This window comes from Perissodus microlepis, chromosome 9, assembly GCF_051167445.1.
Source record: "Perissodus microlepis isolate ML-2025 ecotype Zambia chromosome 9, ASM5116744v1, whole genome shotgun sequence".
Lineage (NCBI taxonomy): Eukaryota > Metazoa > Chordata > Actinopteri > Cichliformes > Cichlidae > Perissodus > Perissodus microlepis.
In genome coordinates this window covers 23006389-23018832 of record NC_140469.1, presented here as the reverse complement: position 1 = coordinate 23018832, position 12444 = coordinate 23006389, and the positions used below count along the sequence as shown (strand labels likewise).

Here is a 12444-nt window from a genome sequence, read left to right as displayed (position 1 = left end):
ATCTCTTTGCCTTTTGGAGCAAATATATTGCACAACAAATGACACATCACACCAAAATATGCTACAAGTTTTTTATTAGGAGGTCACTCATGACGAACAGCTGACCTTTGACCTGCTAGCCCACTGTGGAGGTCTTGCTGCATAGCCCGCCTCCTCTGCAGTCTCTTGTGTAACAAAGGGTGAGGACAGGATGTGGTGCAGCAGCTCCACCTAGTGGTAAAGTGGTAAAGTAAACTGTAGTAGAAACAAATCATAAACAACTTCGAGTGTCGTTTCATTTGTTTTGTGTGACAGGTCCTTTTATCAGACACATACCTCGGAAAAGTCATTCCTCTCAGCTTTCCTTATTGCAGACTCTGCCATCCAGTTCCTCAGCACATATCTCGGATTTACATCTGTAAAACATTTAATCCAATCAGATGTTTCTGTCACCACTGCATAACAAACATCTAAGAATATAAATATTTATATCCCTCATCGTTTAATCAACATTAAGATTTAGTTACAGTTTGATTTACTTTTCATCCTGTGTTGACGATCCAAATCGCTATCATCCTGCTGTCTGAACAGAAACAGAGGAAAGAGATTAATTCACAGCAACAAACATCCTGATGTCACACAAATGTAAATAAGTAAATTCAAAATGACCTCTCGTGACCTTCCTTACCTACTGAGCCGGAACAGGTACTTGTTAAGCCAATCAGAAAAGTGCTTGTGGTGTGATAGGTCATCAAGAGCCCACATCTGATTTAGAAATAATACAATCCTTTACATTTCCTGCATGCCTAATTATAAGAAATGCATGCTGTGCAAGGAAAGCTCAGTATTGGTACAACTGATTCAACAGATCGGCCAGCTTCACAACAAAATCTAGAGATTGAAAGGAACAACAACATTTTGTCACTTTTAGCTTCACCTGCGTGAAGTTCTTGTTAAGAAGCTGCTTGGCTGAAACTTCGCTGAGCTCCCTGAAGGTCATGGTGAAGTCAGACTCTGTGTCCTCCATCATCTGTAAAGGGAAAGTGAAATTACAGTGCAGAGAGTGAGACTAAACTGATTTAGAAGACTGAAACAAACTGTATAATAACAACCGCAATTGGCTCACCTTAAGCAGGAAAGCAATGAGGTCGTTATCGTCCTCATCTTCACCAAGAAGTCCCAGTTTTGCCTTAAATATCTGGTGAACCCTGAAGTGGAGACATGAATAAATGCAGTCTTGGCTTTGCTGCAGCATGAACACAAGTAAGATAACATTTCACATGAAGCTCACCTCATTTGGTAAATGTTAGCATATCCTTTAAGAATAATTTTCGCCCTGCAAAAGGTTAAGATGACAAGTTTACAATTTGACTTCATGAATTTCTTCAAATTACAAAAGAAGAAGTCACATTAATAAACTTGAAGGTGTAATAAGCAGCTACGTATATCCCACTGAACTTTTACCTCTTTTTTTTTTTTACCTATTTGCTCTTTCAATAGATTACAATATTTATGCAAAAAAGTAAGTACAGCATTAGCATAAGAATTTTAGCATTTTAGGTTGCATCATTGAATAGCTTCACTCAGGCTCTATTCTTGACCACTCCTCTAAAAATCTCTTGACTGTCTCTACTGCCTAGTTTGAATTCACCTGCAATATTTTAATAGGATTTAAATCCAGTCTTTGATTACGCAGCTCATTATTTATACTTTTTGAACCACATTTGTGTTAGTTTTTTAAGGTTTTCACGATCCACTGCAGCTTAAACTTTCAGATCACTTTGTCTTCCTCCACTCTTTGGAACATTTCCAGTCAACATAAGTTAAGTTATACTCCTGAACAGCTCCTAAAAACATTTGAATTGTCCGTCCAGAGAACATCATTCCAAAAGTTCTTGTATGTAGTTCTGCAATTGATACATCTCGTGACTTATTATCCGTGGAATTTGTGCAATCTCTTCATGACTGTTACAGCCCTAGCAGGCCTAGTGTGTGTGTCTGTGTGTGTGTTGGTGGATGTGTCCTGTTTCCAACTGCAGTATAAAAGCTTGAGAGAAGCCCCTGAGCCCCAGAGTGTGGGTCAGCTCCAGTAGTTTTGTGATGTGTGTTTCTGCACTAGCAGTAAGTGGTTGTGTTCTCCATCCTGCAGAGGATTGTTCTGTGGTGTGTTTTCTGTTAGGGGCTATGAATGCATAGTTGTTGCCTTCTTTGAGCAGAATTGTTTTTCTTTGGTCTGTTTGTTAAATGTCCTTTTTGCTGCAGCACCTCTGTTTTGCTGACACCTTCATTTCTGTTGTTTGATTGAACTGTCTCTTTAAGTTGAACCTTTTAATAAAGTTTCTTTTAAAAACTGCATGGTTTGCTTTTTCACACAGATCTTCCTGTTGTTTTTGCTTTCATCCCAGTTCATTTTCGAGGGATATAAAAACAACTATAGATGATTCGTCTCACAGTGAAAAATACATTTACAAGAATAATCCAGAACTTTTTTTGACACCTTAAAAAGATTTGTAGATATTTGTATGATGACAAGAAACACTAAATGGTTGTTTGCTTTGCTGGGGTCAGTTTTCATAAGAGGGATAGATTTAAAGTGAGGGGTGTACTTACTTTCCATGTGGCTGCTTTCATTTTGTTGCATTGTGTGACTACTTTATTTCTACACTTTCTCAAAGAAAATCTTTAAAGATATATTGGAATTAAAATATGCTGAAAATAAATTGTGGGATGTATTATTCTTTTCACATGGCTTTGTGTGACTCTGAAGTTATTTTGCTCGTGTTTCTGTGCTTTTGTTTTTCAAACAAACAAACAGGCTTCTGTAAGAACGAGCTAACAGCAAAGCTGTTCCAGTTTGTCGAAATGACAAAAAGAGTTCAAGTCCTATATTTAGTAAATCCCCCTTGAGACAAAGTGATGTTGTGGTATTCTTACTGTTTCTGTTGTGTCTGTGTAAGCACAGGAATCAGAGCCACCAAGAGTTTCTCTAGATTGAAGAGGCCAACATTTGCCTGAGCTCCAATGCTGTACCTGCCTTCATCATCAGATGTGTTGGGGATAAAATCTGCAACAAAAAGAAAAAAATATATGTATTTGTTTGAGAACTGACAGCAAGAGGATTTCAGTTATTTTGGAGTAAAAGCGACATGAAACAGTCTACACACTGGGGTTATATGACTCCATAAAGCCAAAGGGTCCGTAGTCGATGGTGATAGAAAGAAGACTGAAGTTGTCTGTGTTGCACACACCTGTGGTGAGAACAGCGACAGCTATCAGTAGTGTTGGTTTAAACTGTGTGATAAGAATGTTCAGTTTCTCACCATGTGCAAAACCGACTGACATCCACTGGGCAATCAGATGTGCCGTTTCATTTACAACTGTGGAAAAAAACACCTGCAAAGAAAACCTCAATAGCTTATTTACTTAAAACAAAAGCGGTACATTCAGCTGTGCTTTTTTATTACTCACCAAATATTTTTCTGGGTTGTCTGGATTTATAAAAGGAAAATGTTCGTCTATCACAAAGTTCAACAGCTTTCTAAAACAAAAATAACGATAAACTAACATTACAAACACAACAGCACACAGAACAAAGCCAGATGTAAACAACTATGAAGTAAACTTTGTCATGTGCCCAGGCAGTCTTACCTCAGAAGATTTATTTCTCCACTTTGAGACAAAATTTCTAAGGATCCAATCCGAAACCATGACTTGGCCAATCGCAGAACAACAGCTCCTGTGGGGAATAAAGAAAAGCTGAACCAGAACAAAGATTAAGGCAGCAGACAAAACATCTGCATAACAGTAACAAAAATTATGCTGGATTGTTAAAAAGTAATGCAGTTTGAAATAAAAGGCTCCAGTCATGGGTAAATCCTGTACCTCTCTCTGCTTTCACATTTCCATTGTAGAACTGATCCCTCAACACTGGCTCCTCACTGACAATCAGACTAAAAAAAGAGCAAAGAATTAGCAGATAAATATAAAACACATAACAACTAGATGGTGACAAAAATCACACGATTCACACAATTTCTGGGTTTTAATTTCTTTAAAAACGCCTCTTTTTTTGCAAGTCACATGAGTCAAGCTCGTATGACTTGAACTAATTTTATGTGAATGAATGAAATATAAATTGATAACACATTTCTGCACATCAAAAGTCCTGATTGACAGTTATTAGGGTAAAATTTGTAGTAGGTAAAACTGATCATTGCCTTGTGTGGATAAAAACACAAAGTCCAATGCCAGAAAAATTACTGCAAAAGCTACAAGTTTTATGGTTTCGGCTAAACAGGGACGTCAACAGCCTTTAGCCCGAATCAATCACTTGCTGGGAGTTAATTAATGATAATACAGTGCCAAATCAGGTAAAGAAGCACTTGGAAACCAAACATCCGTCTTTGCTACTGAATCTGAATCAGAGGTACCAAGAATGTTTGATTGCTTGTAAATGTCTGATTAGGCAAATTATTATTACTACATAGAATCATGGTAAAAACAAATAATTATCATCAACCAAACACATTTCTTTACTTTTTGTGCTAAGTTTGTAATCTCATACCAAACTTATAGCTCTCAAAATCATTTATTCTCACCTGGCAGCTCTGCTGGTGGGAACACCCAGGAAATGCATCGCTTCACTGCACAGGAACTCCCTGACAGAAGACCGGATTACAGCACGACCGTCTCCTGACCTGCAGCCAGATGTGAAGTCATACTTTTTTGGTTGCATTGCATGACTGCACAGTTCTACAGCCATGCATACTATTATTAATAACCATGCGTACTACTTATTCATTTTTAGGGGTCATTACAGCAGATCATCTGCCTCCATGTCACCCTCTACCTAGCATCCTCCTCTGCCGTCCTTCAAAACATCATAGACCCTACAATTAAAGCCCCTACTCTCACCTCCACGCTCCTGCCTTTCCTTCTCTTTAGCTATCTCCTAACACACCTGTATATTACTACAAATAATAAATGTAATAGCTATTGCACAAATATATGTACAAATAAATACAAACCTTGAATATGGTGTTTTTCCAGATCCTTTAAGCTGGAGTTCCCATACCACTCCCTTTCTATGAAAATTGAGAAGGAAAATATGTAAAGGCTTTAAGTGGCAGAAAATTACTTAAAACATAAAAACATAATTTTAAAAAATTAACTTACTTGTTTGAATATTGACCAAGGAAATGAGCTCGACCATCACCCAGCTGGCCTGCCCAGTAGCCAAACTATCGAGGAAAGTAAAGCGTGTCAAAAAGATCAAGTCAGCAAATAAGCAAAAGCTTTATAGCTTTTAAAAAGTTATCAGGTATAAAACTCATTTATACCTGATGACCTCCATATCTGTGAGCAAGTGGCACAGACCCCGGCAGTAGTCTGCCACCACTCGCATAATGCAGAAAATCACCTGACCGAGTCACTGACGCATCTAAATCTAAGATCCCCTCGATGACATCCTGTTAACACAATTTTAGACATAAATGAATTCACTATATTGTGAAATTACAGTGCTGATAGTGACATGGCATCCTCACCTTAGACGCTGCTGTCAACCTCAATGGACCTTTCAGTGGGGTTGGAATGGATTTGGAAAATATGCAGTTCTTCACAGTGCGAACAAAGTTGCCATCAACTTTGTCGATTGGGAGTGCCTCTGCAGAGAGGACAGACGGGATTGTATGATAACAGCGCCTTCCTCTATATTTTGACCTGTAAGGACAAGAATCTGTTTTACCCAATAGCTTCTTGCAGGAGACTCTGAACTGGTTGAGGTCGTGCATGAGGCTTGAAGCATTCAAGGTCCACTTGGACTTCACAGTGTGCGATGACGATTGGCTGTTTGATGCGGTGTTGTGGCCACTGTGACACTCAGGACTTATATTTTGGCACAACTCCAGGACATACGCAGGTGTGAAGCTAGATGCTGCCACCAGAGCCAAGACTAGTGCTGTACAGGTGCTCCACATTTTCACAGATGGAGCAGCTGACTTATTGAAGGGTTTCAACTTTTCTCTGGCATGCCCCACTTTAAGGTTCGTACCAAACGCCCCACAGCTTTATCAATCATTAACTTAAAAAAAAATCATATTATATTCTAGTTCACCTTAATTTTGTTTTATATTTTTCACCTGGTTATCCACATCCACAGCCCAGGGTTTGAGAAGTACTGCATTAAAGATAGCAGATCTGAGGGAAGCAATAAAAAAGGGTAAACCACACTTCCCCTTAGTGCTTATTCTAAGCCAAACAGCTGATCTTTTACTTACGATAGTAAAAAAAAAGACTTAGTCGCTATTAATAGGCTACTAAAGTGTTAAGTAAAATATAATTTTTGTTTGCCATTAAATGGAAATACTGGAGTGATGTAAAAGGATCTTAAAATTGTATTTCGGGACTTTTAAACCTTAATCAGAGTAAATAAATTAGCAGTTGCACGTTACGTTCATACACAATTCCTCCAATCAACTTTTAAGGGTTTTTTTTAACTATTAACTTACATAAATAACGAGTTAAACATGAACTAAACAACCTTAACTTTGTCTGTCAGCTCTACCGTATACCCGTAAATAACGATATGGTAATTTTAGTTTTTACGGTAGTTTATTATTACATATTACACCCCAAATAATAATAAAGTGTCATGAAAAGGCGAGAGCTAGCTTAGCTGTTAGCAACCCAGCAACTAGCCTCATCCCAGACATCCGTATATTATCTGAAGACGAGCTTGAAAACACTTTTTCCAGCACTAGCTTGAGGTATGTATACCTAAATTATTGCGCATTTACTCTCTCTATCATTTCCTGCCTTCTGCTGCTCCTCGTTATGAGACGTCACCGGATATTCCTTTACTGTTTTTCCGGTTCACGTTGCGATATGTAACTTCCGATGCATGCTGTTAACCTAAGGTAACATGGCGGGGCCGTGGTGGAGGCAATGCCCGAGGTTGACTACGGGCTGCACGGCCACGAATATATTAGAAAATTTGTGGCACTTGAAGGGCAGGCCTGTGTCTTCCTCCGCCTCTGCATCCCTGTTGAGCCGGGCTTCCTGCATCTCCACGCCGGAAACCAGGGTGAGTTTGCGGTTAATAAAAAGCTGGAGAGCCGGCATGGAGGACTTTTCAAAACCAGGAAGGTCATTCACTGCAGAGTGGTGGTTTAGAGGCAATGCCCACTTCTGCTTTATTCCACTGTCTGTCATATCCCATGCCAGTGAAACTTTATTTACATTCCTCAGTAAAGAGAATTTTATATCTGTGTGTTTAAATGAAATGATTGGTGACTTGTTGAGCTCATAAAGGTTGAGACTTCCTGCTTGCACGTAAGCTGTCTTTGACTTGGCCAGCTGCCTGCCTCAGTTGCATTTGATTCATTCATTCATTCATTCGGCATTGACCCACATGTGCAACACTTCAGTTATATGAAATGTAACACCTGCATTTTAAACAGAAAACAATGTTTCTATCTTGTATCAATCCCAGTTAGTGTGAGCGTATTCTTTATTTTATTGTTCCTATGTTAAGTGAATGCACCCAGGGCTTAAAATCTGGGTCCATAAATAACTGATCCTGTGTAGGTTTAAAATTGTTTAATAACAACTAACTCCAGGGTGCTGGAACCTCTGCAAACCTGATGTGCTGCACATGCCTGAGCTCATCTTTGTTATGATCTCATTTTCAATTTCAGCTGCCAACAGCTGCACAGATAAACATGAAAGCAGGAAACTTTCTAATCAGGTGAGTTGTTAGGTAGTCCAGCTAAGTAGTGATTTTTACATTTTATTTATTAATATATTTTAGGAGATATATCTTTTGTGCATTTCAAATCACACGTTCAGTTTCAGCATAAATATTTGCATATCTTTCTTTCCAGACACCAGTCACGGTTGCTGCTTCCAACACTACAGTCTTGCTGTTGCAGAGCGACACACAGTGACACAAAGCCCAAGGACCCCTTTACGTTAGCCCAGAAAGACTTGACGAGTTTATATGACGACATCAAAAAAGTAAGTCTTCAAAGAGATCAGTCCAATTTAGCTTTCAAATAGAATAGTTGTGCTGAAGCCATTGTTGTGCTGTATTCTGTTTCGTGTTGCATCCCTTTCTCTGGTCACTTCTCGAAAAGTAACAGCTTTATTTCAGCTCACATATATTAGTTTTTCAACCCAATTTTAAGGTTGAACAAATCAGTAGTTAAATCCAGATGTTTGCAAAGCTTTATCTTTAATGCAGTCAGGATTCATTCACTAATACTGGCAGGTTTTTACCTTTTTACTACTTATTAACCACCAAGCCTGTTAGCTTTCCCATTTAACTGTACTCTGAATTTCTCCTTGAACCAGTCTGCCTCCCCTCTCACCCGCCAACAGAGCAAAGCCACACCCTTCTTTCACAATAGGGGTTTTAAGCTGCTAAAGAACGTAGAGAAAAACTAAAAGGAAGTCTGTCTGAGATATTTTTGCAATGGCTGTGACAAATTAATAAAGGCTGTTGGGTCAGAGTGGGCGGTTTCCTGCCCTGTGGTGATTGGCAGATTTCTTTCTGCACAGCAGTTGCTTCTGGCGGAAATAAAACGCTTGCTTTTTACTGTCCTTTACAGGAGCTGTTTGTGTCCAAAGTAGAGCTGAAATCTCTCTGTGAATACTATTTCGATGGCAAGGGGAAGGCCATCCGACCAATGATAGTGGTACTGATGGCTCGCGCCCTTAACATCCACAGCAACAGAGCCGGGTAAACAACCCTAAACTCAGTTGTATTTTACTCTGCGACACACGGGTCAGAGTCCTGATTACACCGTCATGACAAGCTCTTTGTTTCAGATAATTGCATCTGACTTCCTCCTGTTTGCTGTCTGTGTTTGTCCACTGTAGAGATTTGCTCCCAGGGCAGAGGGCCATCGCTATGATCTCTGAAATGATTCACACTGCCAGCCTGGTGCATGATGATGTCATAGATGGATCGGATAAGCGAAGAGGGAAGAGAACAATTAATGAAGTGTGGGGTGAAAAAAAGGTAAAGGAGATAAAATCGTTTGGTCTGATATGTTTTTCCGAACCACCCGTTCGTATATCATTCGGCCTCCTCTCTTCCAGGCTATCTTAGCCGGAGATTTCATCCTCTCGGCTGCCTCCATGGCCTTGGCTCGTATCGGTAACATCACAGTGGTGAAAGTTTTATCTCAGGTCATAGAGGACCTGGTGCGAGGTAAGTCACGATGAGCCGAGAACCAGCATGCAGAAGAACTGGCCGGAAGAATGCATTTACATATAGCCTTGTGATTGCAGGTGAATTCATGCAGTTGGGTTCCAAGGAGAATGAGAACGAGCGATTCAAACACTACCTCGAGAAGACCTTCAAGAAGACAGCGAGTCTTATTGCAAACAGTTGTAAAGCAGTATGTACGTTCTGTCTTCACATAAATAGCAGAGAGATGGAGAAAAGCCTCGTTTTCTGCACTTCTTAATGTTTTTTTCGTTGACTGTCTGCACTCTTTCATTTAAGGTTTCCATTCTGGTAAACTCTGATCCTGAAGTGCATGAAATAGCGTACCAGTATGGGAAGAATGTTGGCATTGCATTTCAGGTACCGGCTGTTAAGCAAAGCGTCGCCCTCAGTGATAAGCAAATATCAGTAATGATTTTTTGCACAGTAGTTATATGTAATAAGGTGGTTTGTTTTGTCCTGTAGCTGGTGGATGATGTTTTGGACTTCACATCTGGAGCCAGTCAGCTGGGGAAGCCCACAGCGGCCGATTTGAAATTGGGTTTGGCTACTGGTCCGGTCCTGTTTGCTTGTCAGCAGGTGAGACACCGCCACCATCGCTGTTACTCAAGACATGCAGACAAACTGTGCACCACTAGCTGAATGAGATGGACTGCAAACTGTCTTTAGTCAGGTTTTATCTGTTTGTCATTTCAGTTTCCTGAGCTTCATGCAATGATCATGAGACGTTTCGCCTCCAAAGGAGACGTAGATCGAGCCTGGCAGTACGTCCTTCAGGTATGAGCCGTAATACGCCATAAGTGAAAGCCTTAAAGGTCCAACCAAAAGAAGGGCTCTCTTAATAAAATTTATATCAAAAAATAAAATGATGTGAAATTAGCTTCTTAAAAGTCATGACACATGCATGTAGGTCAAAGTCTAACAATCTGCACTCTGAAACTAACGATGTGAGGATGGTTTTATAGATTTTTGGAAATGCATTTAAAAACCCAAAGTCTCATTTACAGAAGTAGTCAAACTCACTCGGTACTTTTAGCAGTACTGTCACTCTGGTGTAAACTGTGCGAGCACAAATCGCACCTGGATTTGTGCAGATCCTCCAAAGCTTTGTCAGATTAGATGGGAAAGTGCTTAACTGTCATCTTCAGGGTCTATCCTCAGATGTTCTTTGGGCTTTAGATCTGGGATTTGGCCGAATCACTCAAAGACAGAGACTTGTCCCAGTGCGTCCCTTAGAGAGGGATCGGTCCTGATTATTAAAAACGGTGTGGAGTGCCTTGGTCAAGGACTTTTTCTGAAGCAAGAATTTAATCCGGTCTTACTTGTGCTTTAAGGTGAACTCGCTTCCTTTATTCTTTTATGAATTTCTCCTTTCTCCCTTATTGCATGATGCTGCCACACCGTATTTAACCATAGGGTTGGTATAACCAGGTTATGAGCAGTGCCTGCTGTAATATTTAATCATTCACAAAAGGCTGCAAAACTGTAACCAGAAGTAGGTGTTTAGTAAACGAAGCTGAGCTCTGCGTGACAAAAAAGCAGTTGTCAATGATTTTAGTGTTTTATTGTTGATAGCAGAGCCAGAGCAGACTTATCAGCAAGCTGATATTATTATCCAGTATTAGCTACTTGCTGATAGTATCAGCATTTATAGCAGTTGATAAATTACTTTTTTTTTTTTTTTTAAAGGATAGGAGAACCACCCTTCAACCATGTTATGAGTGGCAGATGCCAGTTGCCAGCTCACTGGTTGAGCAGGTGCCCATATGCCCTATGGCTGAAATGCAGCAGCCCGGGTTCACATCCAACCTGCAGCCTTTTTCTGCCTGACTACTTCTTCGTGTCTTCTCTTCACTGCTAACCGATCACCAAAGAAAAAAGGCCCGCCTAAAAAGCAAAAAAATACATAAAAATAAACAAATCTGTGCATTGAAGTTATGTAGTTTCTCCACCAGAGGGAGCTCTGCAGCTTCTCTGTCGACAACACATGTTTGGAACGAGCTGATCCAAGCAGACACATTTAGATAAATAAATGATAAATGTTAGGGAGACTCTGCTAAAAAATATTTATTTTTTAATTACCACATATCTGTATTGGTCAGTCTTAAAAGTCCGATATAGGTTAATAGATTAAAAACTTTAATAATGTGAGTGCTCCTCCTTCTGTTTTAGAGCAATGGTGTGCAGCAGACCAACTACCTGGCCCAGCACTACTGCAAAGAAGCAATCAGGCAGATCAGTAGGCTCAGGCCATCCCCAGAGAGAGACGCCCTCATCAGGCTCACAGAGATGGTGCTAACCAGAGACAAATGATCCTCCTCTGCTTCTCTTCAGGCAGCTATTCCAGGGGAGAAAAGCAATTTACCTGCCACCCTTAAGTCCTTAGACCAGCAGGGTTGGACAAAAATAGCGAGGGAGGCAACAGGAGTTTGGTTTGGATGGACCTCTGGTGCTGATCTGAGTGCCAACTCTGGCTTAACAGAACAAAACGGCAAGCAGGGTCTGAATCGTGGCGCTTTTCCTCTTGACTTGAGGTTTGGTATTAAGGATGCACTGATTTATTTTTTGGGCTCATTCTGATGTTTAAAATTTTAGTTTGACGGAAACCTGATGCCAATGCCAATATTTATTTTGTTGTTGATAACAAGAATCATCACAAAAAGAAGAATTTTAAAGTTTTTCAGCTCCTCGTCAAACGGTCTTTGAACATTTAACAGGCCAAAGTTGGTGCAACACAAATGTTACCAGATTTGTTGAAAGCCCCAAACCAGGCCGTTAAATTTGTGCATCCTTACAAAGCGCAAGTAAACTTGGTATTTAGGCAAATTGTGATGTTTGAGTTTCTTACAGGAAACATATATGTAAATGAATAATTACAACTGAAAACTGCAGCTGAACCCTTCACTGCTTACAGTACTGTAACTGCAAAAGCCTCCCGTGGCTCAGACTAGCAGACTGTGAGTGAACAGTTTGTTACACGCTGGTCCTGAGCTGCGATGGAGGCGTTGCAACATCTGTGTAATTCCTAATGAGAGGGAAGTGCATCGTTGTGTACTCGCTTGGATCCGTCCTCACCTCAAAGGCCAATCAGTCACGTGTCTTTCTTTTCCACTCTGAAGTGTTATATGGTTACTTCTGTGATGCAAAGTGTCCTGTAACGACCACGGCCTTAACATCTGCAATGACTGTGCGCTCAATAAACCAACTGCATCATTTTTTTTATTTCATTCAAG

The 12444-nt window shown here is 40.1% G+C and overlaps 2 protein-coding genes across 5 annotated transcripts; one reads left to right on the top strand and one right to left on the bottom strand.

The window, feature by feature from the left end:
• Positions 1-57: 57 nt before the first annotated feature.
• LOC146380540 (uncharacterized) lies at positions 58-6267 on the bottom strand. 4 transcript variants are annotated; one of them, XM_084939691.1, is made up of 19 exons: positions 5726-6267; positions 5526-5644; positions 5319-5447; positions 5155-5219; positions 5007-5063; positions 4578-4676; positions 3862-3929; positions 3628-3715; positions 3448-3517; positions 3300-3372; positions 3144-3248; positions 2914-3043; positions 1271-1315; positions 1106-1187; positions 917-1009; positions 668-744; positions 507-562; positions 316-395; positions 58-210 (listed from the first exon to the last, which is right to left on the bottom strand). In XM_084939691.1, the coding sequence occupies exons 1-19, from the start codon at positions 5955-5957 to the stop codon at positions 88-90; spliced, it is 1791 nt and encodes a 596-aa protein (XP_084795817.1). In that variant the 5' UTR covers positions 5958-6267; the 3' UTR covers positions 58-87. The 4 variants fall into 4 exon arrangements, with proteins under 4 accessions (XP_084795817.1, XP_084795818.1, XP_084795819.1 ...); XM_084939692.1 differs by having other exon boundaries at positions 519-562; XM_084939693.1 differs by having other exon boundaries at positions 3144-3227.
• A 634-nt stretch (positions 6268-6901) lies between these two features.
• On the top strand, positions 6902-12438 carry pdss1 (prenyl (decaprenyl) diphosphate synthase, subunit 1). The gene is made up of 11 exons (XM_084939700.1): positions 6902-7063; positions 7677-7726; positions 7863-7995; positions 8589-8719; positions 8860-9001; positions 9082-9193; positions 9274-9383; positions 9491-9571; positions 9677-9790; positions 9908-9988; positions 11384-12438. Exons 1-11 carry the CDS (start codon positions 6902-6904, stop codon positions 11522-11524), a joined length of 1257 nt encoding a protein of 418 aa, XP_084795826.1. The 3' UTR covers positions 11525-12438.
• The last annotated feature ends 6 nt before the right edge of the window (positions 12439-12444 follow it).

Excerpts from the sequence above, each read along its gene's own strand:
- LOC146380540 (XM_084939691.1), bottom strand. The coding sequence starts at position 5,957 with ATGTGGAGCACCTGTACAGCACTAGTCTTGGCTCTGGTGGCAGCATCT. Across the intron at positions 3,518-3,627 it reads GGAGAAATAAATCTTCTGAG|AAAGCTGTTGAACTTTGTGA; the intron begins GTAAGACTGCCT and ends TTTTTGTTTTAG. Across the intron at positions 1,316-2,913 it reads ACACAGACACAACAGAAACA|GGCGAAAATTATTCTTAAAG; the intron begins GTAAGAATACCA and ends AACCTTTTGCAG.
- pdss1 (XM_084939700.1), top strand. The coding sequence starts at position 6,902 with ATGGCGGGGCCGTGGTGGAGGCAATGCCCGAGGTTGACTACGGGCTGC. Across the intron at positions 9,384-9,490 it reads TTGCAAACAGTTGTAAAGCA|GTTTCCATTCTGGTAAACTC; the intron begins GTATGTACGTTC and ends CTTTCATTTAAG. Across the intron at positions 9,572-9,676 it reads ATGTTGGCATTGCATTTCAG|CTGGTGGATGATGTTTTGGA; the intron begins GTACCGGCTGTT and ends TTTGTCCTGTAG.